Source organism: Eublepharis macularius, chromosome 7 (genome assembly GCF_028583425.1).
Source record: "Eublepharis macularius isolate TG4126 chromosome 7, MPM_Emac_v1.0, whole genome shotgun sequence".
NCBI classification, from domain to species: Eukaryota; Metazoa; Chordata; class Lepidosauria; order Squamata; family Eublepharidae; genus Eublepharis; species Eublepharis macularius.
In genome coordinates, this window is record NC_072796.1 from 112028193 (window position 1) to 112055614 (window position 27422).

General features: G+C 38.6%; 1 protein-coding gene across 1 annotated transcript in view; it reads left to right on the forward strand.

Annotated features, from left to right (window-relative positions):
- VPS13B (vacuolar protein sorting 13 homolog B) overlaps positions 1-27422 on the forward strand; it is a 553219-nt gene that overhangs the window by 466309 nt on the left and 59488 nt on the right. The window contains exons 41-44 of the mRNA XM_054984385.1: positions 1749-1930; positions 3495-3844; positions 14880-15041; positions 26109-26264. Coding sequence (XP_054840360.1) covers positions 1749-1930; positions 3495-3844; positions 14880-15041; positions 26109-26264 — 850 coding nt within the window. The remainder of the gene's footprint in view (positions 1-1748; positions 1931-3494; positions 3845-14879; positions 15042-26108; positions 26265-27422) is intronic.

The following is a 27422-nucleotide window of genomic DNA, read 5'->3' on the forward strand; positions in this document are numbered from 1 at the left end:
TAGAACTAGAGTCAGAATTTTTGTTATATGCTCATTTGGGGCTTTTAACAGTATCTAATATTTCATTAAAATATTTTCTGAAAAAGTCTCCTCAGTGACAATCCTGATGAACTTACTTCTTTTTTATGTGGGATCCTATGATATGAAAAATGTTCAGTGTTATATAAAATGTTTTTTAAAAGTTTCAACATTTCTTTCCATTGACCAAAGAATAATATGATTTGAAGGTTGCTTGCATGCATTAAGAAATTGCTCTAGATTTCTGTTTATTATCTTAGCTGTATGGCCAGACAGATTCTCAAACCTAGAAAGTCACAAACTTAGCCATAAGTATCCTTTTTTGTGTCTTTGCGTACTGTCACTTCAGCTAATGATCTATTATGAGATTCAAGAGGTCCTGTATTTTTCTTGTTTATCTTGTTTATTTTGCTGCTCCCTTTCCTTATCTTCTTTTTTTCATGAAATGTTTCTGTATCACTATCTGTCTGTCTATTTAAACTAGAGGAGATTATGATTTCTGGTTTTATTTAAAACTGATGCCCTTGCAAAGAACAAATGGCTTAATCTTGTGCGGAGGGGCTTACCTGATTTGCTCATTCCAATCTTTACCCCAGAAGTTGAAAAACACAGTGGCAACCATCTTTTGCTGGTTGTCAGCAGTTGCTGTTCTTCTTGTGGCTTTTGGTGGCCAAAGATAAACAAGTATCCTGTACTCGACATACTTAACTCTGCGCCCTGAATGTAAAACCTCTAACCTTGTTGTGAGGAAGGTTTGTACCTGCTTGTAATTGCCCCTGGGGATAAAAGACAGCTGAGATTCTATGGAGCAAAGTTGTCAACGACCTCCTTGCCATTATTTCATTATTGTATGACCCCTTGTATGACACTGCACGGCTGGGGGCGGGGCAGAGGGCTCCATTGCCATACTCACTGGTGATGTGCTTATTCTTGACAATCAAGCCATAAGAATAATATTGCCTGGGTGAGGAGAACCTCATTTTATAGTCAGAATTATAAATTCCAGCAAGAAGAGACAGAAATAATTATCTTAAATTAAAAATGAAAAATATATATAAACACAGAACATGGTAGTAGTCTATATAAAATTGAGAGATCTACAAACACAATTGCCACATAATTCTTGTAAATATTTCATAGCACAAGGCTTTTTGCTGAGAGATCATGTAAAATAATAAGGTAACGGTGCAGCTTTAGATTTCTTATAATTTCTGTTTTTTCAAAGTTAGATAAGAGATTTTTTTCTAAATTAATGACTATGCTTTACAGTACAATAAAGATGCAAATAAGAAACTGGGAATTACTGCTGAGAAAAGCATGTATTTTATTTCACTTAAATTATGGACTTATGATTCACAGTCTTTAAAAACATTGTATTGTCATTTTCAAATGTTTGTTCAGAAATGTCTTACAGTGCAGCCTATACAAAGTTTTTAATATGCCCAGTTGATCTTTCTCTAGGCATTTATCCTGGTTGAAGCATGCAGAGTTTTTGGAAACAATTGAATTCACTATCCTAAAATATAAAAGGCTGAACAAGTTGTAGTAACTGTTTTGCAAACTCTGCCTAGAATACATACATACACCATTTGTTGTAGTTAATCAAAGAATCATCTTCTGCTCAGTGCTTATGCCCGTAGCAAAGAGTTGCATAATAGCAAGTGGTCAAATCCTATGATAAACACCTGGAGACATTGAAGTAACACTGCCATTGCATTTTCCCCCTGCAGCTCTGAAAGTGAATCAGGCTCTCAAAGTGTGTGTGATCAGCTTGTAACTCCTACTGCATTAGCAGCCTGTACCAGGGTGGACTCATGCTTTACACCTTGGTTTGTGCCTGCCCTTGGGGTTTCCGTCCAGCTTGCTGATTTAGAACTTCATCTTTGCCACCATCTTGATCAGCTAGGCACAGGTATGTATCTTACACTTCATGAGAAGACAACTGTAAATGCAGTTTTTACATTTGCTGTTCATCACGCCACCTGCTTTACATTTGCAGTTTCTTCGTTCCTGGAACCATATGCTCAGATAACTTACACCTACTTATCGGTAGCAAGAATGCATAGGAAAAGTTGTATACTCAGCTAATCAGTTCCACTGTTTCTTTCTGGGAAGACTCGGTAACTGCCGAAAGTGTTGCATTTTCTGACTGGTGGCCACAAAAGCCTCTTCGCTGTATTCAGAACTATCAGAACAAATTTTCTTCTGTACAATTTCTAATACACTTTCTTGCTTCCTAATGGTTTTTGCATTTTCTTCAGCAAAAGATTCTAAAGAAAACTTTAAGCACAGTGACCTTAGTTGTTATTCCAAAGAGAAAAAAAATCCATCTGTTTTTGTTCAGCAGTCTGTGCCATTGCATGAATGTCAAATTTATCCCCAAAAAAGTTAGATTGTCTCATTTCAAATAATGCTTTCCAGGAAGGATGAGCAAATATCTAAGCACTTTTCAAAGACAGAACTATTTCACTGAAGTCATTAAATAATTTGTATTAACAATTAAATATGATTAATAACGAATTTGTCTAATGTTTAATACATACAGTCTTGAAAAATGTCATGCCTTCTTTTGCTCTTCCTATACCAGTTAGTTGATTCATCTACTTCCATGTTTTAGGATTTCAAATGACACATTATGATAAAAGCAAAAGCAGCTTGAAGCAAACACAGCTGTGGTAGCATATATAATTTTCTTTTTATGAAAGAATTTTGCTTAGGCTGCTATTCATTATCATTGTTTTCTTTGCTGGTTTAGTCGCAGTGGGGCAATTAAGTATCTAAAGCTGTGACTCTCACAGACTGAGTATACTCAGATAGTACCCGGTCTTTCTAGGGAAATGGGTTTTTGCACATTGAAAATTATTTAAGTACTTGTTAATTAAAATAAATTTTTTATACATAATTCCTCTTATTGTTAACTATGCTGGGGTAGGTTGGACTCCTTATGCATTTTGCTTATATTTTAAACAATTTTGCTATTTAATTTTCCTCATGTATTCACCTCGTGGTGATCACCCTGTCCCTATTAAAAATGAATTTTCTGAAGAATGTCCATCAACAGTGGTTACTTCCCCCTCAGCCCTAATGTAGCTTCTGATTTTCACATTTTAGCATCTTTTTTTGTCTTTAATATATAGAAAGAGCTACTCAGCTAAATCTTGATAGCTATACTTGATTAACGATGTTAATGTATTTAATAATCTCTAGTTTGGTTTCAAGTTCCAGTGAAGGTTATAGTGTTTACAAATGCATTAGCTTTTCCCATAATTAATTAGTAATAGTAATTAATCTCTATTAATTAATAATCAATTAAACAGTTGATAGTAATTAATCTCAACGTGCTATTTTATTATATATGTAAGCATATATATATACAATTTAGAAAAAATCATTGATTTCTTGAGTAAGAAACACACTTTTTCAGTACTGAAAGTACATCTTGAGATAAACTACTGAATTTCATTTTTTTGTTTCAGTGACTCCAAAGTTCCTTCATCCATTTATCTCTGATAAAAATGTGCCAAATGAGCTGGAACACTTAATAATCTCATTCAAAGAACCACATATCTATCTACGGCAGTGGAGTGACAGCTCAGTCTTCAAAGAGATCCAATTCTCTACCAGGATTGACTGCAAACTTTTGGAATATCGAAACGTAACAATGCAGACTATTGTGAAGCCCTTCGGGATGTTTGGGCAGATTGCTGTTTCTGGCAATTTAGAGGAAAAGCTACTGGACTGCAAAGTTACTGTGGACCCCGTATTTGTCAGCTTTGGGCAACATGCAGTTCACTCTCTCCATAAAGCAATTCAAGCTTGGCAACAGGTAGGGTAATGTTGCAGGACACGAAAGAAAAATCAAGCCTGATTTAATTCAAGTTTTTAAAAGTCAGGAAGGAACCAAAAGCTGCACTGGGTGAAGGAACAGGGGTAAGGGGAATGTGGCAAAGTGGCTGCCTGTCCTCTCTGCAGCACGACAAGTATGGCTGAAAATAAAAAAGAATGGTCAGATGCAAATAGGACACACGGAAATTGATGGCAGAATGGGCAGGGTTTATGGTGGTGGGCTTTTCTCTTCCAAGGTAGCAGAGAGCAGACATCCTGTCTGGAGCTGAACTTCTGAGAGAGGCTTGGCAGTAGCTTTGGGAAATCTAGTCTAAATCATTTTATTATTGTTTTTTGATGATGAGAATAATAAATTTTGGCAGGAAAGTCTACTAGAAACTGCCCTGCTATCGTGTGGAACATGATTTTGAAGATAATCTGGGTTTAATAAGTCATTTTTGGTTAACTTAAGCCTGCATAAGTAAGATCAGGATCTGACCTGGTGAATTGTTCTAATATGCAGCACTTAACTTTAATATATTATAAAATATCAGTAGTATGTGATTGGTGATTTAAATTTGTTTATTCCATTTGTGGTATGCCTACCTACTTTCTCCTTTTTATCTCACTGAAGGTGTTCACTACATTTTGCATTACATTCAGTACATAGAAAATAGATAGTTCAAAGGAGTCTGAACATGTGCAGATTCCCTTTCTGTAATAACTCCTTGGAATCTCTTAAGCTATCTCAAGCTATCCTGTCCTGCAAAAAAAATTTCTCCTTATCAGTCTAATGCCTAAATGAAGTCTGTGCATTAATTACCCATCACAAAACTACAATGCTAAAGTTAGAAAAGATAAAACATCTGTTTCATATCAGCGTTTCTTTTTTCAAGGCATTCCATAGCTTTCTTATTGTAAAAGGCCGTTCATAAAACAAGAGCTAGTGTGATTTAAATCTTTACAGCTGGTTCAAATATCACTGTGAAAAAAGAGTCTTTGTAGCTCCAATTTCTGCTTTTTGTCATATTTTTGAGCAATGTGCTTAACAGAAAACAAGCAAACAGCAAAGAGCTTTGGATGAGCCCCGTTCCGCATGGGCTGGTGGAGTAGCAACTACTGCAAAATGGCCTTCAGAAAGGTTACTTGCTTTGTGCAGTTAAAAAGTCTCTCAGACAACATATGCACATAAATAAAATACGCTGTATAAATATTTAAATGTTCTTGCCCACTTCAGAACATGAATGACTAACTTGGACTACAGGGTGCCTTAAAGGAACACTCCGCTTTGCAAACAGCAGAATTGTATATTTGATTAAGTAGAGCCACATGTTTCATAGTTACATGGTCCTGACAGGTACATTCTATGAATAGTTTGGCCTGATTTATACATGTAGGTGGCAATGTTCAAATGACCCACAGGAGGATATGCTTCTGTAATTGTTGCTGTAATTTTCTCATTTCCTCTCAGGTCAGGAGTTCTTGCCACCATCTTCTGATGTGGTGGGTGGGTCTGTAGCTCAGAGTGCACTAGATTAAAAACTTGCCCTACTTTTAAATTAGGAGGCATCAGACATAGAAGTGGGCTCAGAACTGCTCATTATCATTAATTGTTAACAACATGTTCCTTATGTGGCTTCCTCTCTGCTGCATACAGAAAATGAGCTAGTTTGGTGAGTAGGGCTGACTGTCAGCACAGCTCTCTGCCTGACCAAATTAGGAGCGCTGCTGTTACTTGAATTCTTAAAATTTTTGACTGAATATCTGGGACAAATAATTTTGTACACAGTGTAGATAGGAGCTGACATGGGAAGCATAAAGCAATTTGGCCTTGCACCTTCAGGTCAAGAGTTCAAGATTAACAGAAGTCTCTGTCAGTATTTGTTTCTCCCAATATGTGGGCTAATTTTTTTTCTTAAGTAATGATGGCAATTTTAAAAGTAGATTAGGCTTTAAAAGATACCATAGGGCTGTTTGTTTTGTAATTCTGGGTCACATGTTCAAAACTCAAGAATAGTTTTTTTTAAAGCTACTTATTTCTTTTATGTAGGTAAATAGTTCAAAGTCTAATACATCATAACAAAAAAACACTGCTTAAAATGCAAATGACATAATCCAGCCAAATCTAAGCTTTATGTCCAACGAACATCAATGGAAAAGATAAGTGTATGCTTAATTTACACACAGAAATAAATGAGTATCAGAGTACCTTTAGCAAAATCTTGCCCAAGTAGTGATAATCTGTTATTTATTGGATGTCTTTGGAGGTTGTCATTTGTAGGGTCGCCATAGGTTGGAGGCAGCTTGACGGCACATAACACACACACAACGCTAAAGGCTAAGTTGTCATTTACCATTGAAAGTTGTTATTGAATGATTAAAAGTTTTGCAACTCTTTGCCAACAAAATGTTGGTCTAATAAAAAGTGCCCAGTCGACAGATCCGTGTACTTTGAGCTGTAGTAAGTTTTTTTTAATCCAGTGTAATATATTGGAGATTTTTAATTCTGTAAGATCAAATAAGCAAAATGAACATTTGTAAGAATGCCGTGTTTCTACATTATACAGAATTTTTCACTGTATTTCAAATTACGAGACTGAAAGTTGTGGGAAATGAGTGAGTAGAGTGAAAGAACTTCAGATACTGTTCTCTCTTGATAATATTTTTAAAAATGTAAATCATCCCACTACAGGCTGTCTTAAATGTTTTCTAAAATGCCATAGAAGGTTTCACCTTTTAAAGATGAGGGAATCCATACATTTGTTCCTGCCAAGGTTCATGTTGTGGTTTAACTTTTTTGTTATTAGCTCGTTGATCTCAGTTCAGTTCAGGAAACTGAAATGAACCACATGATGTCAGATAAAGTGAAGGTTGATGACCCAATCATTATCTTCCAGTGAGGTTATGATAGCATGGAAAAAAATAAAAGGAATAAAGCAAGACTCTTAGAACATGTCTTTCTGTGTCCACAATCATTTGGTTTTTCCTGTCCCAACCTAAGGCTGCTTCAAGCATTAATTTTTATCAACTTAAGCCTAAAACAGCATCTAAAATGTTGTATCATTAATGGCTAGATGGCACTTGTAAGACTAGATTTGCCTTTAGAACAGTATGGAAGCCAGTCATCATACCTATCTGTGTGGATTGAAACTAATATGGCAATCATATCTTTGTGGGATATGAGCAGTTTGCCAAAGTGAATGTTTTTCCAAAGACCTGCAATTGGTAATCAGCTTGAAGTCCTGTCTTGAACTTTGTTATTCTGGAAGGCTACTTGGAAGGGAGGAAGGAATGGCCACCCTTCAGGCTTCTTTACTCTGTCCCTTGGTTGTTCAAGCTGCTGTTATTCTCCCATTTGGCCACAGGAATGGCATATATGAAAGGAAACTATATTCAAGTGAGGTTTTTGCCTAATGACCAGAGTGTTGAAAACTGTCTTGTGGTAAGCCTTGTAAAGATTTAATCCATGAGTGCATGCATGACACAAGAAGACACAAACAGTGTGAGACACACCACTCCCTCCACCTTCACATCTTGACCACAAATCCTTCTTTTCTTTTTTGTTCAATCACCTCTTTTTAGATTCCCTTTCCCCTCCCACTTGCCAAGTGCCCCCATCTCCAACGTACAGTTTAGGATGTTTTGTTTAAATATAGGTAGGGTTGCAGTTTTGTCTGCCCTGATATTGAGGGTAAGCAGACTAGGCAAGCTTCCAATTTGGGGACCTACTAAAAGTAATAACAAATCAGTAACTGTTAGAATCCCTTGGCTCTTTCAAAAGCTGTAAGAATGCACTGATGTTTCTGAACGACAGCATCAAAACATGAAAGCAAAAATTATTGGTTGCTTAAAGATGATTTTTAGGAACTGTCTCCAAATGGCAAACCAAAGTGTTTTTTTCCTGGCGTTAAAAAAAAAATTAGAGGGAATACCCAAAAATATAGCATTCAACATAATCATTGTTAGAGAACTTAAAAATTAAAAGTAATAAGACCATTGCAAAAATCTGTCATCTGATTCATAATCTTATTGAATTATTGGTCTCCCAATAAGATTCATATTTTGTCATTTAAATAAAGTATTTTAAGAGAATTTCAGTTTTCCTAACATTTTTTCATATACCACGGGTCTTGAAGCTTTTTGAGCCAAATGATGAATCTTTTCCATTTGTCTCTTAAACTGTAATCTCCAGGGCCCAGCCACTTAAGTATATTGAATGCAGTGGATCTAAGTTATGATGTTAAGATGGCTCTAGGGCCCTTTGCAAAACCAATACATATAATCAGCTTTTGCCCTCTCATCAATCATGGAAGGGTGAATTAGGAGCTCATGGCTGGGAATTTCAATTATTGTGGCCACCAATGGGATACATTTTGGAGTGCAAACACCCACAGCCTTCTAGTTTTTCTTTTGTTTTCGAGTACAGCCTGTGAACAAAGAAACTACGCGTAAAATGGTTTTGACATTCCCAACACTAGCAAAGCTAGATAGCATCTTTTGCATATTATACATATATGATTAACTACGTTAGAAATCTTGGTTGTTGAGGTGAGTTTTAATCATTTTCAGAAGGTGTTTTACTTCTCCTCCTAGTGTATATTAGCTGCAGCCAGAGAAAGAGCATCTTATACAATGAAAATTCACTCTCAGTGATATATTTGTTACTCTTTTGTTGAAGAACACAGAAATGCAGGCTACTCTACTCTCTTTCCCCTACTCTGAAGCACCAGTGTAGGATCTCCCTTAAGCTATATCATCTATAAAAGGATTGGAATTCCAGAAGTAGGATAGGGAACTCTTTCTTTCGACTCATGAGCTGTGAATATAATACTAAGCGTAGAACAATTTCCTTTTCTTGTAGCCCTCAGGATTAGGCAGAAAAAGAGGATGACCTTATCAGCTGTAAAGTGAAATTTAAACCTCACGCTGAATGCTCAAATGCTCAAAATATATTATTCTCAGATAACATATATTCACTAGCAACTAAAATTTAGAGATACAACAGTAGATGGGAAATTTTGCTTGCACTGTGATGATCCAGGCTATGTTTATGCCCTTCATGCAAATATCTGCTTAACATATGATTAATTTCTTGCTTTTGTTTCCTAAACTAGGGATGACAAGCTTGTCATCCTCTGGAGCAACTCTATTCTTCATTTGGTGTTCTAAGGACAGAAGTGTATTTTGCCCTAAAAACTGCCCCCTCCTAGCACTTCATGGTTGCACTTCATACAAAGTAGTCACAATCAGCAGTAAGCACTTCATAATTATGCAGCACATAGTTAGACATATCATTACATGTGAATATGCAATACTTGTCAGTATGACAGCAACAAATAAATTGTGAGCGTCTCCTTATTGTGAAAAGGGACAATAGGTTGTCAGATGCCCTAAGCCATGTCTAACAAAAGGAACACAAATGGTCATTAGTCTCCAAGTTCCTTCACCCCCTTTTTTGCTCTTTGGGGTAATCCCTCAGTAGATCTCTTTGCTACTTCCCTCTATTCCAAATGCAAGAGTTTTGTTCTCAGGCCAGGGAGCAACTGCTTTCTCTTGAGGATGCTTTCTAAATTATCTGACAGGAAGATCTTTTCTGTGCATTCTCTCCCCTGCCCAAGGTTACCTACACCCTCAGCAGATTGCTTCTGGACATGACATCAGCTATCCTTATAGAACTCTATGGACCAAAGGAGATCTGGTTCATCACACTGACACACATGGCCAGGGGCAGGGTTTAGTCATTTCCTTTTACTCCAGATCTTTTCTGCGTTCTCTTCCACCACAACCTTCCTGTCCTGAAACTGACAGCTTGGTTTCTTCAACCCAAGCCATAACCTTCTCCCTGTCTATGCGAAAGCTGAAGCTAGGAAACCATCCGCTAGGAAGTCATATGACCTTACAAGTAGCAGAGCTGTGCTTCCTGGTCCAGGGAGTAAGAGATAAACCCAGAAAATTGCTATCTCTATTCTGTCCTTTACTACCTTGTTACTTTAAAGGAGAAGGGGTTAGCCAATTTCTCCATCTAGGTCCATTTGGCAGCTGTTTCAGTGTTCCATACTCCCTATGCAGGGGAAGTCTGTTTTTGCTCAAGCAGAATCTAAGGCCTTCCTCAGAGGGTTAGCGAATATTTACCATCCCCCTCAGTCCTACACCCCCTGCTGAGCATATTTCCAAACACCTGGCTAAACCCTTCGAGCCCTTGGCTATTTGTTCCCTACAGCTTCTGTAGGCCATGGCTGCTTTTCTAACAACTGTAACATCAGCCAGGAGGGTAAGCAACATTCAGGTCAGACCCCTCTTTCTTACAATTTCACAAGGAGTATTTTTTCCTATCTCAAAAGATACTAGAGAAAAAGCTGTGCATTCACTGGATGACCTTATTTATCTGTTTGCATAGATCTAGCCAATTCAGGAAAGATGCTAACTTCTTTGTGGGTTTTGCAGGCCCCAAGTCACATTGTAAAATCTCCATTCAGACAGTCTCCCACTGGGTCATCTTCCCCATCTGTAAACGTTATGAGGAAGCAGGTACAGAGTGCACTGCATGTTACAGCACACTCCACTAGAACTCATGTCCATCTTTAAAAGGGCTTTCCCAACACTGGGCAGGGGGTTGAACTGGGCACTGGGCAGGGGGTTGGACTAGATGGTCTGTATGGACCCTTCCAACTCTATGATTCTATGAACACCTGCCACTCACATTTTTTTAACCTGTGACTTGCATGCAAAGCAGGGGCTATGCTATTGAGCAATAGCCTGTCTAGCTTGTGGTCTATTCCTACTTCTGTTATTTAAAGTTTTGTAATGCCATTTTAAGTAGATGTATACCTTTCTAAGCCCATTGACTTCAGTGGACTTAGGAAGGTATAATTCTACTTAGGAGGGCTAGGTAGAATAGACCATCTATCCATTCAATTACTGAATTCAGTGGAATCCGAGATAATCAATAACATGCCAAGGACTTTTAAAAAATCTATGCAGTTGACAAAAAAGAATATAATGGGTAAGAGAGTTACTTCCTTTGCAAGCCTTGTAATCATAGGTCAAAGCCCTTAACCCTGCTCATATTATTTTATCATTTGGTTTTTCTTATTAAATATAGAAATAGTGTCTATATTCTTTACGTCTGCATCCTATCAGTGAAACTATTAATTAACACATCCCACTACAGTGTATTTTAAACATTTTGGGATGCTATTAGAGCTGCCAACTCCAAGCTGCGAAATTCCTGGAGATTTGGGTCTGGAGCCTGGCAAAGGCAGAATTTGGGAGAGGGAGGACCTCAGCAGGGTATAATATCATAGAGTCCACCCTCCAAAGCTGACATTTTCTCCAAGGAAACTAATCGTTGTAATCCGGAGATCAATTTTAATTCTGGGAGAACAGGCCCCACCTGGATGTTGTCAACCTTAGATGTTATGTTACTAACATTACTAGCTGTAGATTTAACAAGAAAATCCAGCTGATATTTCTTTAGGGTAGAAAATACTTTATACATTCAGAAAGTTCTTATCTAAGTTTGATTGTAACTTATTAAGTTCTTCTAAGTTTTAAATCCTTCCTTTAAAAAAGAGCATTAGATAAATCCAGAACAAGGAAATCCATATTTGTGGGGAGATCTATGGGCATGTGGGTATGGCAGTTGGACAATGTAGGTCATAGATCCACCATTAGAGAATGCCGAAACAAACTCGGTGCTCTGAAGTAGAGATGGGCACGAACAGGAAAAACAAACAAACATGATGTTCGTTGTTTGTTGCCGTCCACTAACAGAGATTCATGAACATTGACGGACATGGTATGTTCACGAACATGTTCATAGTTGGAGGTTTGTAGGAGCCAGAATGGCCCCCTTGGGACTTAGCTGAACTTGAGCCAGGGAAAGGAGAGTCCATGGGTCTCCCCCTTTCGTGTCATTTTCTCTTCACAGTGGCAAAAACTGGACTGTCTGCTGGAAGCTACTTTGAGGAGTTACAAACTGACCTTCCCAATGTCCAATACCCACCAAATTTGCAGGGGGCATGGTCCTCACTGTCCTCTGAAGACCCGCCAAGTTTCAGAGAGATTGAACCCTGGGAAAGCCATGATGCATGTGTCCCTCCCTTTCCTGTCATTTTCTTTTCACAGTGGAAAAACCTGGACTGTCTGCTGGAAGCTATTTTGAGGGGTTACAAGCCAGAAGGAAAGCCAGAAGGAGTTCAGACAGAGTTCAGACAGTCCATGCATATGTTACCAGGGGAATTGATTGAAAGGCGCCAGACTGTCTAGCTTTACAAACGGCTGACGAATGCCACGAAGAGGGCTTGGGATGAACACATGTTCGCCGGGAATGGGGTCTCACGAACAGCTTGCGCACGAACAGCAGATTGGGCTGTTCGTGGCTTTTTTTTTGTTCGTATTGCTGTTTGTGCCCATCTCTACTCTGAAGTGACAGCAGAAATGTCTGCCTTGCAGTAGTATATACAGATTCTCTGTAGTAACCTTTTCTATTTATAAAGTATGAAGTATTGTCTGTACAACTGAAAATTTTATATGACATGGTGATGAGAAAAGGACCAAATTAAACATTAAATTCGCTATACTATAGCCCAAAGCCTGTGACCTTGGAGAGTCCTAAAGGAAAATCTCCTTAAATCCCACACTGTCCCAGCTACCTCTATCACTTCTATACTCACAAACTTTGACTGTATTTACTAGGCCTGTGTCTCCCATCCAGCCCTCAAGGACAGATATTAACTCATCATCTTTGTAAGCTTTAGAACTGGAGGGTAATTTTCATTGGCTTTTGCAGTTGTCACCGTGTACAAGTGAATTCAGCATGTAGAAGAGAATAAGTGTATCTATAAATAAACTTGACAGAAAATGAAGGTATTAAGTGGGCTAAGTGAGAAGGTTGTAAGGTGCATCTTCACATGGCTCCCTGCTCTTTGTGCTGATCCTTGATTCTGGCCTTTAAAAAGAAAATAATGAAGCCAAAGTGAAAAGTTAAAAAACAAAACCACAGGAATGCACTAAAATTATTATGCATAATGGATAAGGAATTATACACATTTGAGTATGCAGTCACTATAGAAACCAAGTTCTGCTTAGGGATGCACAGGCATCCTACAGATGTTCATATTTTGCATAACTGGAAATTAATGGATTACGTACTTTACACACCTAAGAACTGAAAATTTGGCCTTATGCGTTTGCCTAAATGAAGTGTTGACAGCAGCAGCTACCAGACTGTGCTCAGTGGAAAACTGGTGGCCAAGGAGGAGTTGGCTGGCTAGAGAGACCTGGCCATCTTCCTTGATTTTACATGCTTATATGAATTCTCAGGCATTTTGCTGACAGAACATTGAAGTATATGTGTAAACAACAAGGGAAGGACCTGTCTTACTATTGATGCTTAGAGAAGATGCTGTGGAAGGAAAATGATACCGGGAAATAAATCCAACTCTTAAGCAGTCTGAAGGCCATCTTGAAGCTGCCAAGCAAACTTTCATGGGGAAAATATTCAGATGTTGGGCTGGGATAACAAAGGAAAAGGGAAATGTAGCGTATGAGAGTAAAGAAGAAAATGTAGAGCTCAGTTGCTGGATCTGCTCAAATGAAAGGGGTGGACAGAAACAGAGCTTCATAAGTGAGCCAGTGTGATATATTGGACTAGGAGCAGGGAGACCCAGTTCAAATCTCCATTCTGCCATGAAACTCACTGGATAAGTCTGTGCTAGTTATTCTCTCTCAAAATATGACATCACTTTCTAGGATGATTATGACGCTAAAAGGAGTGAAGAACCATGTCCACTGCCCTGAGTTTCTTCAAAGAAGGGCGAGACAAAAATGTGATAGATAGCCTTATGTCACTTTTTTGAAAAGTGATGATTGTGAAATGGTAGTTAGCAGCTTTGAACTAACCGAGAGACAGGACAGAAATATCTTAAAACAATTTGCTGGAACCATATCTTGACAGAGCCACCCGCTCTTCCACTGGCACCAAATCATTCTCCAAAAACACGTTATTATAGGGATGAATGAATCCCTGAGGCTTTGGAAATTTATACAAATGTCAAGCTCATCAATCATACATTGTTACTGGTGGAAAGATGCCCAGAATGCTCTTTGCTCCATCCTAATCTCTCGGAACAGTAAAGAGGCCAAATATAAGTAGAAAGGAGGGAGGAATATCAGTACAGTGAGGAAGGGTGTATTTGCACAATTTTAAGATGAATTTTGAAAGTGAACTGGATAGTGTAATCTTGTCAGAAGTTCATGATGTACTTTAAGAATACCCAAGTGGATTTACCGAACTGCTGTCCAAGTTTCACCCCCACATATCCTGCTAGGTAAACATGTTGAAACAAAAGTGCCGTTCCAGAACACCGAAGTGTTTCAGAATATTGCCGATGGATTATAGATGGCAACATTTGCTTCTATGGCCTTGTTAGATTAGCTCTCAGTCTTTGAGGAAGGAGTTGCTACTTTCATACTTCAAAAGATATGTTTGTATGTAATCAAAGGCTAGTGGCCAAATGCAAATGTTGATATTATTGCTTGCTTTGAGCTCAAAAAAATCCAGAAATGACGTTTTATTTTTTCTAAAATTTCACTTTTAAATTTTGAAATTTCAGTTCAGCTGTGTCTCAGCTAGTAATTTTAGTGTCCTGGTGGAGCATATCTCTGTTGTATTTTACTGTTGTTCACCTATGAAAAGTCTCCTGAAGCTGGTCTCCAGTACACTTGTCTGCAGTCAATGATGCCTTGTTTCCAACACATGTTATTTAATCTCAAACAAATCTTTAAAAGTTAAAATTTCATTGTCTTCCTTAGCTTTGGTTGTTTGTGGTTTACAGTTGAAGGAGCATAAATGAAAATACATGTTTGGGATCCATAAATTTCTTTGCCATTTACGATACGGAAAACTTTGTAGGCAAAACTTGCAATAGGAGAGGTTTTTTTGGTATAGAAACATTCGCCACTGGGCAGACAGCTGCCAAACATCTTGCAATTAATCTGACGCTTGTTTGGCTTTCATATTCTTTTCCTTTCAGAACCAGTGCCCCGAGGCAGAAGAATTGGTCTTCAGCCATTTTGTAATCTGTAATGACACACAGGAGACACTGCGGTTTGGCCAGGTGGATACTGACGAAAATGTTTTGCTGGCTAGCCTCCACAGTCACCAGTACAGCTGGCGCTCTCACAAGTCCCCGCAGGTATGTCAGGGAAAAAAACCTTTACAAGTGCAGAGATTGTTAAAGTTGGGTGGTGTTTTAATCATCGATTGTGATTTTTTATTCATGTGTTCAGCTATCTTTAGCTTTCCAGATTCCAGCTGGAGTCACACACTTTAGCTACAACAGACACTAGAGATAAACAAAAAGGATGAGGAAACCCAGAAGTGTTTAGATTTAATTCAGGTTTGGAGCTGAACACCCACACCCTTTCCAATTCAAAAAAAATAAAACATTCATAAAAACTTCAGGCTTCTTAACAAAAAGAATAGTAATAACTTTCCAGGTTTTTAAAAAACTTCCTTTTTTGTCTTCAGCTTTTGGAAGTTGATTCTTAATGTTGTGGGCACAAGCTCCTGTTGAAATCAGACCATACCTTGATAGGAAGCAACCATACATTGATAGGAAGTGGCAATGTTAAACTGGGAGGAGGAACCACCAAATAGAGGTCTTCAGTATTGTTTGGATGACCTACTCCTTCCATATTTGCAAACATTGGCAGTGTCTCTTGATTAAACCATTTCAAAAATCCTACTTAATTCCCATGAATGCCCCATGTATTAGTATAAAGTATCTACAGGTGATTTACACTGCAGTTGCATCTGTGTCAGGCTTCACAGAGAAGTGTGTACATGCACTAAAAAAGCTTTGTGTGGTATTATTGCACCTTAAAATTTATTGGTGGATTTAATATTAGTTCCTTCATAGGGTCAATTCCAACATGATATTTTTCTATAACTGAGAAAAATAGTAATGAGAATTTGCACAAGAAATAGTAATGAGAGTAGGTACATGAAAAGCATTGTAAAGGTGTATTCATGTCTTTTCCCTTGAAGAAATATCAGAATCAGATTGAATTTGAAATCCTTTCTAGGAAGCGACTAATCCTATTCTTGATAGTTGAAAGGGTGCTTTTGCTGGCGTGTGTTTCTCTTTTCAGCTTCTGTGAGAGAAATGATCTACAAATCAGCCTCACTTGCAATTGTCCACCTACCAAAACTTGTTTTAAAAAGAGATGTCAAGTAGTTGCAAGCAGGGATCTTCTTCTACCACATAGGTGGCCTCAGCCATAATGAAATGCATAGACCACAGAATGTATTTCCAGTAGGTAACCTGCATGTAGATAGTTGGTGTCTGATTATTACACACATGTGTATTGCATTATGTTTCCATTCACCGTACTGTACACACCTGATATCAAGTATAAATAAGCACATATATCTGCAATACAACAGGTGTGTGTGTGTGATTGTCAAACAGCACAGTCTGCTCACAGGCTATCTTTTGTTTGCTGCACAGAAGTGTCTTCCGTATGTGCTTTCATCACATTCACAGAGGCACATAATACTGCGAGCTGCTAAGATCAGCACTCGTTAATATCCATGGAAAGCAGGTGCTTCATATTTTAAAAAAAATCTTAGTCAGGGCCAGAATTTCTTCCAGACTTTCTTAGGAGATAGAAAGAAAGAAGTGCACAATTAACTTCTGGAATGTGCTGCTGCAAGATGTGATGATGGCCAACAGAGGTCTATGAAGGTCTGTTAGCCAGAATGGCCACATGGAAGTTCCAGGGTCGGAGGCAGTGTGCCTGGGAATGCCAGTTGCCTTCATGCCTTATTTGTGGGGTTTTCAGAGTCACTGTAGAAAACAGGATCCTGGATTAGATGCACCTTTTGGTTCTTAAGCTATATGAACATATTGGCAAGAACTTCACATGTGATTTCCGCTTGCGAGCATATGGTGCTCATCCTGTTGGGTTTATTGTCCTGTTGAGTTTAAAACTGCTCAGTTTCTTACTTGTGAAGTACAGTTGCAGAATCTGGTTGGGAGCCAGAATGATCCAGTGGATAAAGAACTCTAGGCTAGGATATGGGAAACCTGAGTTCAAATCCCACTGCTGCTCTAGATTCAGTTTTGTTCCCTTAGGAAATTACTTTGACCCTCCATTTTCAGTTGATAAATGAGAGTAACTGGCCTTCCTCACATGGTTGTTTTGACATAAAACTCAGTAAAGACCACAAGGTACTTCAAAGTGTATACAGGGTGGCTACTTACGATTTAGGTGAATTTTCTTTATTGTTAGTTACCAGGCATGTGAGATTTGAAATTTGCTGTGTTGTTCTTGGGCCTTTGGGATTTGTTCAGTTAGTTGAATATACTTGGCAGTGATGTTTAAAGAATATCTGTTGTGCCAGAAAACAGGCAGAAGGCACATAAAGTATTAAGAAGAGAAAGAGCGAGCCTAGGAGAAACAGGCTGGCGATGGCGCAGTTTTTATCACTGGCAGGGCAGCAGTGCTTGGCTTTCTGAAACAACAGATTCCATGAATGCTTTCTGGCAAGAACTGTGCTAAATGAGTAACACTCTTGAATGCCCAAGTCTTGTAATAGTCTCTGGATGATTATTTTTCTACTGACATTTTATTGCCTCTCCCATGACACTAGAGTTTAGCAATGGAAATGAAACATCTGAGTAGTTTTACATACCAGAAATTTAGAATGCTTTCTACGCATGAGCACTGTTGCTTTAGGGGGGGAGGGGGGGAGGAACCTACATCCAAGTGGTAGCTGTCATTGTAAACAAAAAGTCATTATAGATGTGTTTGAAAAGAGCTGTGAAAAACGTGATTTTCTTAGTTTAGCAAAGTTATGTTTTTAACACATATCCTAACGTTCCAAGGTATTAATGCAATTTAATTTGAACTTTGGGTTATTGTGTGTGTTATGGTGTGGCAGGTTCCAAATTGTTTCAGAGCTGGAGTGGTTCTCGAGGAACTCGTTATCCCAAGGTCAGAATGGTGCCCAAGCATGGACAGGCCATGCAAGTGTCAGATTAATGGAATGCTAGATGACTTCATAGTTTTGAAGTTATTTCATTCCTCATGATAATTCTCATCTTGCCAAGTTAGTGAATTTTAAGAACTATGAGAGCAGATTGTAAGATAAATGTGAAATATGAAATAATCCATACTTTTGGAGTCAGGAACTTTCCTCTAGGCATTAGTTCATACTTGACTCACACTTGGGGATAGAATGAGTTAGGACAGGGTCTCAGATACCACATTCTCTTACTGGGAAAGAAAACCAACTTGCACAACTTAGGTCAGCTCATGTTTCTTGTTACACAGGCACTAAGCAGCAGCGGTTGCCATAAAATACTTTATTTAACCTTTGCAAAAATGTTTTTTTAAAAAACTCTGGTAAGGCAGCTCAGTTAAATGAAAATAAATAGTTTTCAAAAGATTGGGTTTCCTTTTCCTATCAGCTAAAGTCTTAATTTTTCTTTCACTGATTAAAGTTTAGGGAGAGGTGTTGTAATTGCCCATTTAAAAATACATAATAAAAATAAATGAAAGCAGTCTTAAATTCCTTTGGTTTTGCTGTAGTGGGATGAAGCTAAGACCTCAAAACACATTTGTTTCAGATGTTACTGCATAAAAATTGAATAATTGGATTAAAATAAAACTTTTTTATTTATTACTTATTTTAAAAACTTTGTATTACCTTAGTGAAATCTCACTGAGTGTGGAGGAATTTGCCCTGACCTGGATAGCCCAGGTGAGCCTGATCTCATCATATCTCAGAAGGTACTCAGGGTTAACTTTGGTTAGTAATTGGATGGGAAACCTCCAACAAAGGCCAGGGTTGCAGGGGCAGGCAATGGCAAACCACCTCTGTTAGCCATGAAAAGCTCACCAGGGGTCATCCTAAGCCAGCAGTGGCTTGAAGGTACTCTCTACCACCATCACGTGGAGGAATTTAGTTTTTTACATAGAATTTCTCAAAAATTATTATTTCCCTACTTTACTCTCTATTCCCTAAAAGACTGATTCACAGACTCCTTATTACCTTTAGTTAAGATTTAACATTATTAGTAAGTACATTATATATCTTGACACTTTTGCTGTATTTAACTGACTGTCTCATGAGGTTTTTTTTCACCTGATTGGAGTTCATAGTATTTCAGAGTATATGGTTCTGCCCAGCTTTGCCTCTGGGAGAATCCAAAATGGTTGAAATGTTTGATTATCTTCAAATTACAACAAAGACTTGCTAGTCTTGTGAGAGCCTGACATTGAACATTCAGGAAAGTATGCAGTCTTTTGAAGGTGGTCGGCTTTGAAAAGATAAGAGGCAATGTCCACTGTATTTCGCCTGTCACCCAAGCTATAGTCCATTCCTGTATCCATTCAAACTATAGCAGAAACCCAAATGGTTGTGTATTTCAAGAGTTTGGAGCACATGGAACCTGAGGAAATTTCACCTTTATGCAAACCAAGTCTTTTTAGAAGCTGCCTCACAGCCAACGATATCTTTTTATGGGCTCTGGAAGACACACATACACCAGACATACGCTAATATGGGCCACATCCTACTTGGGTCCAAAATGAGTTTATGGAATCGAGGTGTAAAAGAGAAATCTTTCTGTCACTGTCTGGTACTTCTGTTCTAATGAACCTGCAAGTTTCGATTCTAACATCCAGTCTAGGGGATAACACAAACACACACCTCTTTAAAACAAAGAGACGATGCTCTGAGGCAGGTATGGGAGGAAAACAAAGGCAGTAATTTAGTAGAGTAATCATAAAAATTATCTTTTTATAGAATTTTATTTAAAAGAAAAATTATAGTAAAGTAAGTGCATAGCAAAAAGATTATACAGATCATAGATTAGACATTAAAATTGAAACTTGTACAGTCTTATTGTCAGTCCTTGGCAAGTAGAATCCCCAAGTTCTCCTCAGCAAACACACAGGTGTATTGGTTGAAGTAACTTTATTAGAGATCCAGCAAGTTCAAGGTGCTCAGACAAGTGCATTGGCAGAAGTGGCATAACTGGGGTTGGTGATATTAGTTATAGGAAATGTTCCTGCCATCATGATAAGGGCTGTTAAAGTTTTTGGGCGCGAAAGAGCCCAATGCTATCACATTGTGACTTGGGGTAGCAGGTAAGGAATCAAGTTGTCATGTTTTGGGATTAACTCCTTTCCTAAATGTAGGGTTGCTGGCTTCCAGCTCCCGGAATTTCAGCATCTCCAGATTACAGAGATAATTTCCCTTGGATAAAATGGCTGCTGTGGTGGGTGGGCTTTATAGCATTATACATTGCTGAGATCCCTTCCCTCCCTAGGTCCCACCCCCAAATCTTCATGAATTACTAACCCTGGAGTTGGCAGCTCTACCTAATAAGTTTTGTTGAGTCAGAATAATAACCCTAATTCAACCATCTCTGCAACTGTATTTGTGTAAACATTGTTGATTGTGCAAAGAAGCTATTATATAGATCTTTGTCACTCAAGAAGGATTCCATTGTCAGGGGAACAAACATTATTTAATTCGTGAAGACTGTAGTCAATAAAGATTATATTTCCTGGCTTACATTTTTAAAATTTAAGTATTAATAGTCCATTGGTTGCACATGGCATATGCTTTCAGAAATATATGGATTTTTGTTTATAGTATCAGTAAGAACACAGCCATGTTGTTTTATTGTGAGTACATGCACATAGAAAATGTTTATTTACTTTTGTTTAGGTATTTAAAACATTTTATACCCTGCTCTGGTTGCTTAAAGTTCATGAGACAGCAAGGTAGATAGTTGTTGTTCAGATTGAATGCTAAGGTATCATTTCTGCTTCTTTTTGAAGTACTGGAGAAAAACTAATTCCATTATGACAACATCGTTAGTGTCTGTTTCTTGTAATGATTCTTCTCATGGATGTTCAAAGTCATCATGTAAGCATCAGTCAGTATGTTAGAATTACTCCTATGAGACAAGTTGTTCCTAAAGTGACTGTCAGTCTGCACCCTGCATTCATAAATGCAGCGGGAGGAGGGTAGTGTATATAATGATATCCTGAAGCCTGAAGACAACCAAGGAACAAAAAAGTAGAGAAGCCTGTGTTTCCCTTGCTGCTGCATTTCATCTTGGTGATAAATATTTGAGAGGGAAGGCACTTCCGTCACATGGTGTCAGTGCAGAGACAGACATTTCACTTGATGCCAGCACAGCAAGTTTCTCATACGAGGAGAGGGGCAGGAGCATCACTGCAAGGTTTTATGCTCTGACCTGATGGCCAGTCGAAGAACATGGCAGAGAACTGCAACCATGTCTTCTCACTGCCCATTATCAGGAAGAGGCAGATGCAGTCTGCTGACTGTGTTCTTGTTAGATCCAGTAATTTCTGTAATCTCTGCAAAAGAACCATATAATACTAGTTTAAAGGGAACTGTTAATGAATCTTATGAACTTTTCTTCCTCTATACCCTTTTTTGGACCAGTTAATGCTATCTGTGATATGATTGAGGACTTTTTAAATGCTGTGGCAGTCAAATAATTGTAGCTTTAAACCTCCCCTCTCCACTATCTCCACTCCACTGATCCCAGATAGTACTTTTCATTAGACCAGATTATGTGTTAGATATTACTTCTGTCTGATTCATATTACAACCAACATCCAAGTCAGAGCATTTCCAGAGATTGTGTCAGCAGAAAACTTTGCAAAGGTATCACAACTAATTTCCTTTGCCTGAGACAAAAAAGGCTCATATTTGGAGTCAGTAGGTGCTGATACCTTAAACAATTGGGATGGCCATGAACTGGCTGTTGCAGCGATAGCAGAGAAATAACACTTTGCTGTTGTCACCATTGCTTCATAGGTCTTTCAGTGAGCTCTATAACATGCTGCATCAGATTCAGTATGAATTTTTCTGCTAGAGTCATTCTAGATGTCTCTTTGCCTTCTTTAGGTCACCAAGCTCCATGGTAAGCCATGGGGCCAGGTTCTGCTTCAAAGATTGGACAGTTTCACAAGGGGTAGCCTTGTCAATAGCTTTTAGGAGCTTCCTATTCCAAGCTCGCATTGCAGTCTCAACAGAGCATGTGTTTGGAATTCTAAAATCCCCCAGAGCATTATGGAATCCAGGAGGATCTATGAACCTCCAACGGTGGACCATTTTAACTTATCCTCCTCTCCTACTGGGTGTCAGAGCTACATTCACCCTTGCTTTGAGTATATAGTGGTCAGACCATGGTCCAATCCCAAACCCAGACCTTCCCTCAAAGGCTCAGTGCAGAAGATTAAGTCCAAGGAGTAACTTCTGTCCTGTGTTAGGCCTCTCATGATTTGAGGGAATCATAGGGCAGCTGAAAAAGCTATAAAATCCTGGGGTGGCCTGGTGAGGAACCCTCAGCATGAATGTTGAAGTCCCCCAGAACAATCAGTCTACGTGTCTCCAGTACCACCCCCAAGAACTGCCAACTCCAACAGGGTTCCTGCTGGGGAACTAGGTAGCCAGTAAACAAGTAGAATGCCTAATCCTTAGACTGTAATGTAATGAACATATAATCAATGCTGGTGATATTTTCCACTGGGAATCTGCATGGAGGATGATGGACATCCTTCCTCTCCACCCTCCAGCACAAGGCTGATGAAGAACTGCATAACCCAGTGACGTTATTTGGGACAGACACACTACATCATTTTCTTTCAACCAGGTTTCAGTTAACACGAGCCAGGTCAATTTTCTCTTCCTCCAACAGTCTAGACTCTAGACAGAAGTTCGGTTTTGATGCTAGAGCATCATGGACTTTGCTGCCTATGTCTTGCTGGGATTCATAAACTTTAACACTTCTCAAGGTCACAGGATTCACAACAGCAATCAATAAACCAAATTTGGGGGTGATTCCGCACTAGTTGTTTTCTGTGGTTCAGCTTCCAAATGACCTCGATTTTAATTTGTGTTTCTACATGTGAGACAGTGATACAAGCAGCAGCCTCGAAGTCACTGCAGGTTTTGTCCGTTTCCCCCCCATCCTGGTTTACCCCGATTTATATGTCCATTTGCTGCAGATTAGGGTTTTTAATCATATGAAATTCTTTAGCTGACGTTCTCCCCACCCTTGCCCTTCTCTCCCACCCGTCAAATAAACTTAATTTGATTGGTCAATCACATTTTCTAAGCCACACCCCACCTTTCCCTTCCTCTCTTGTTTCCCTCCTTAAATTTTTTTTTAAAAGCTGCTGGCGAAACGTCAGGAACTACAATGCCAAGACCACGGCAAGACAGCCCGGAAAACCCCCAACAACCAAAGTTTATATGTTGCAACATTTTTTAAAAAAATTAAAAAATGGAGAAGACACGTCTGTCAACATCCCCCACAAAAAATGGTTAGAAATCGATTTTTATGTGAGCAAATTCTGCATGATGGACTTGGAGCAAGGGGAAATGGAATGTCAATGCGAAGCAACAGCATTAATGTGGAATCGGAGAGCAGTGGATTCGTAAGACTCCACTGCTGCACGACTGCTCAGAAAGTCCATACAAACTTGATCATGAGGAATCCCTCTGGTTTACACCTACATTTAGTAGTTTAAAATAGAAAATGTATATTCAAATTAAATAGGAACTGCTAGAACAATCTGTAATAGACCCCATGGACCTTGCAACTAAGGCCAAAAGAATTGTTTAAGTCTAAGATCTCTGTTGTCTATCTTGTTTACCATTCTGACTGCTGTTAAACATTTGTACCAGGCTATTTTCCAGCAGAGCCAGGGTAATACCATATTATTGATGGTGCACCAGTGCAATACTTCGTAACCCTCTCTCATTTATTTCCAGTTAGGATGAATGTCTGCCTAAGGACAATTTCAGATGTTAGAGGCATGACATATACATCTGCTTTGCATATTACTGATGTTATACACCAAAGGGAATCTTGCAAATCTTTCCCACAGAGAGATGCTTGCATCACACCAGCTTCTGGTGTTCATTTTCCCCTCCAGATATTATTTTGGAGGCATAGGAGAGCGTTCACATTTTCTCCCCCACCCCATTTCTCTGTAACGTATGAAGCCACTCTTCCTTTCCATGCCATTAGCTGTCTATCTCCCCCTTGGTACAAAACTTGTTGATTCACAAGCTCATCTTCTGTTAGCCCTTCCATTCCTTCCTCTCATTCCTGTGTTTGTGTTTTTATGACAGGTTACCTTACCTCCTCTGTCCACTCCACTGGAGAATCCATTTCCAAGTCAATTCCTATTAACAAAGCTTTTGCTGAATCAACCTAGCCTCACTCTTCCCATTTCTTCACTATGATTTGACAGTTCCTATAGCTCCTCTATAAATGGCATTATCCCTTCCTGTTTTGTTAGTAAACTATTCTGTCCTCTGGCCAGGAATGTGTTACTACTAACGTAGTCCATAAATATCAATAAATATCAGTATTAATAGAGGAAAGAATAGAATACTGCAGAGATCTGGTAGAATGAGTAAAGATACATAGCCAGAAAATAACTAAGTCTAGATCTAACTGATGGAATGCATTGTGGGGGCGGGTGTTTTCTTTAACTTTGGTCACTTTCAATATTAAATGGAAAGAAAACTTCAAAACCAGGGGGTGGAGGGTAGAGGTGGAATCCCTTAAAGGAATGGTTTGATTTTATTGACTGAGAATGCAAAGTAGTTGTGCTTGTTAAAATTCCTGATTCTGGTGTTAAAGGGTATTTATTACCAAGTTTGATTCCATACGGAGGGCATTTTAATGAATGGATGTTCATATGTCTAAAATGCTAATTGGATGGAGATAGTAGATAGGTGCCGTGCTAAAGTAAGTGGCTGCAGGCCAGGGATTCAAGTGGAGCAGCAGCAAGCACCACTGAACAGCAGATGGGGCATGAGGTAGCAGTAAGAGAATGTGGGTAGTGAGTCACTCTTAAACCCAAGGCAAATATGAATCTCCCCCCAATGCAGAGCCCCCCTACCTGGTAGCAACTCAACTACTTTCACTTATTATCATCTCTGTCTAAGTTGTAAAAGTTTTTGAAGGTAATTTCATACAACTGGTGGAGGGAGAATTACCCCAACATGATTCTTTTCCTGACCCTTTCATGATCTTTGTTGATGTACGCTAAGTCTTTGTAGTGCAAAGTTATAAAATCATTAAGTCAACATTTTGTAAATTTAATGACTGCTGGGGGGAAACTGGCAATATATTCCTTAGTGCTTTTTGGATAGTAATCTAATGAGCTGTACAAGGTGGGAGGGGTTAACAGGGCAGAGTTTCTGTTCTCAGACTCATTACCTTCACTTCCATGTCGGTACAGAGCCTTTTGTGCCAGAGGGCAGTTTTTCAGTAAATTGTTAACTGGAATCAACTTTGGCATACCATCACTTATTTGGCATACCATCACTTATTTGGATTTGTTTGTGTTTTGAGCTATATGTCTTTCTGCAGATGGGCAGTTTTGTCATTTACTTTTCTTTTTGGGTGTGTGGCATTTCCCCCACCCTCCTGCAGCTTTGACAACATGGTTTCTGCCACTGCCATTGTTTTTCTTTGTTCTGTAACTTAGATTTAAATATCAAAGCCATTAGAAGCTTTTATGTCACTGACTACATTTTCCCTTAAGGTGCACTTATCACCCTGTATATTTGTGTTAGTAGTCAAGGTCTAACTCTAGTAACTCCAAAGCCACCCACTGTACAGAACATGTTTGTTTTACATATGCTAAAAGGACGAATAATTGCCAGCAGGCTACTAAATTGTAACATCCTAGCAGTTTATTATCATGGTTTCTTCTTAGGTCAAAGTCAGATTTCACTGGGAAAAGCATAATTTCAGGGTATTCAGTCCATTAGCCTTGATTCCTTGTCCTTCATGTGTTGAGGCTGCTTTATCTCATTTCTATAGACCTTGATGTATTTTTCCACTATTCAAAGGGCATAATATTTATACGTTTTTGTTTTGATTCACAAATATGGTAGATCTGCTTCATGCATGTTGGCCTATATTAAAACAGAGAAGTACACTTAGAAATTTGTCTTTCAAGCCTTTATTTACTTTATTAAATACAGTGCATGCCTTTATTTGCTTTATTAAGTACAGTACATTTGGTTATCAAGTTCTGCAGTAAATTAGTACACTGGATCGTGCAGCATGTTTTTTTAATGAGAACTTTTCCAATTATAGAACCTGGATTTTGTTATTCTTACAGGTCATCACTAGTTTGCTTATTGGTTTGAATGGGGTTTTTGTTATCCTTTCCAGCTGCTCCATATCTGTATTGAAGGTTGGGGAAACTGGCGGTGGTCTGAGCCATTTAATGTAGATAACACGGGAACATTTATCAGAACCATTCAGTACAAGGGAAGGACAGCATCCCTTATCATCAAGGTCCAGCAGCTGAATGGAGTGCAAAAACAAGTAAGTGTCCTTACATGGGAAGTACACGGGGATTTTTTCTATAGGGATTGATTCTCTGACAAACATAAAGTTGACTAGGGCACCATTAACATCATCCCTAAAACATATTGATACCTTAGGATCAGGTTGGGACATGAACAATTTTTTGTCTCTTATATACACACAAAGAAGCTAAAAAAATTATTCTGAAAGTAAAACCTATAGATTGACTGCAGGAATTCTGGTTCATTTAGCATATTTTAGCATCTTTTAACACATTTTGTCCCAGTGTAGTCAAGTCAGCTTTTGAATGCATGCTTCCAACTCCTATTTCCAGAGTTACACCTCCTCTCCTTTCCTATCCCACTGTTTACTATGGTTTAGCATAGTAAACTATAATTAAAGCAAACCCCAGTCTCCTATATTCATATTTTGCAAGCTCACTTCAAGCTCACTGTATGAAGGAACAATAGGTTGTGTTGTCACCATTGTTGCAAAAGTAACATGGAACCAAGGTTAACTCTGATGGAAAGTATAAGAGACATTGGTCCAGAGAGTGGAGAAGAAATGAAATAAGCTCTCACAAGTCTGGACTCAGATTTGAAAATCCTGATATTTTAGAAGCCAGAGTTCCATTTGAACCTGACCATGTAGAAACCGATTCAGAATTTTAATTATAAAATTCTTTTTCTTCATTTTTATGATTTACATTTATAACCCCACTTTGCTTATCTCAAGCGAAGAACTCAAATTACATAGGAGTCCCAAGAGCGTTTGCATCCAGACACTCTGCCTGATGTAGGGTTGCTATATCATCATGTGCACTTCAACCATAACCTTGGCTTTTTTGTACTGATGTTTAAGAAGTCAAACTGTACAAACCAAGGTTACACTTTGACATTTTTCCATTATATTGGCAATCATGTGCAGATAAAGAAACTTCTAGAAGTTTAAAAATTCTTTGGGTTGAATCCACCATAAATTTCCACGGACTGAGGGGATTTCTGTCAGTGGAATGAGACTTTCTTACCTCCCCCAATTTGCTGCAACCAAAAATTTTCCCTGGGGGACAGGGGACATAATAGAACAACATGAGGAGAAGTATTTGTAGTGGAAAAGATGTATCAGTGACCACCACCCCAGTTCTATTAGTGGAGATCTGCCACTGCAACAAACAAT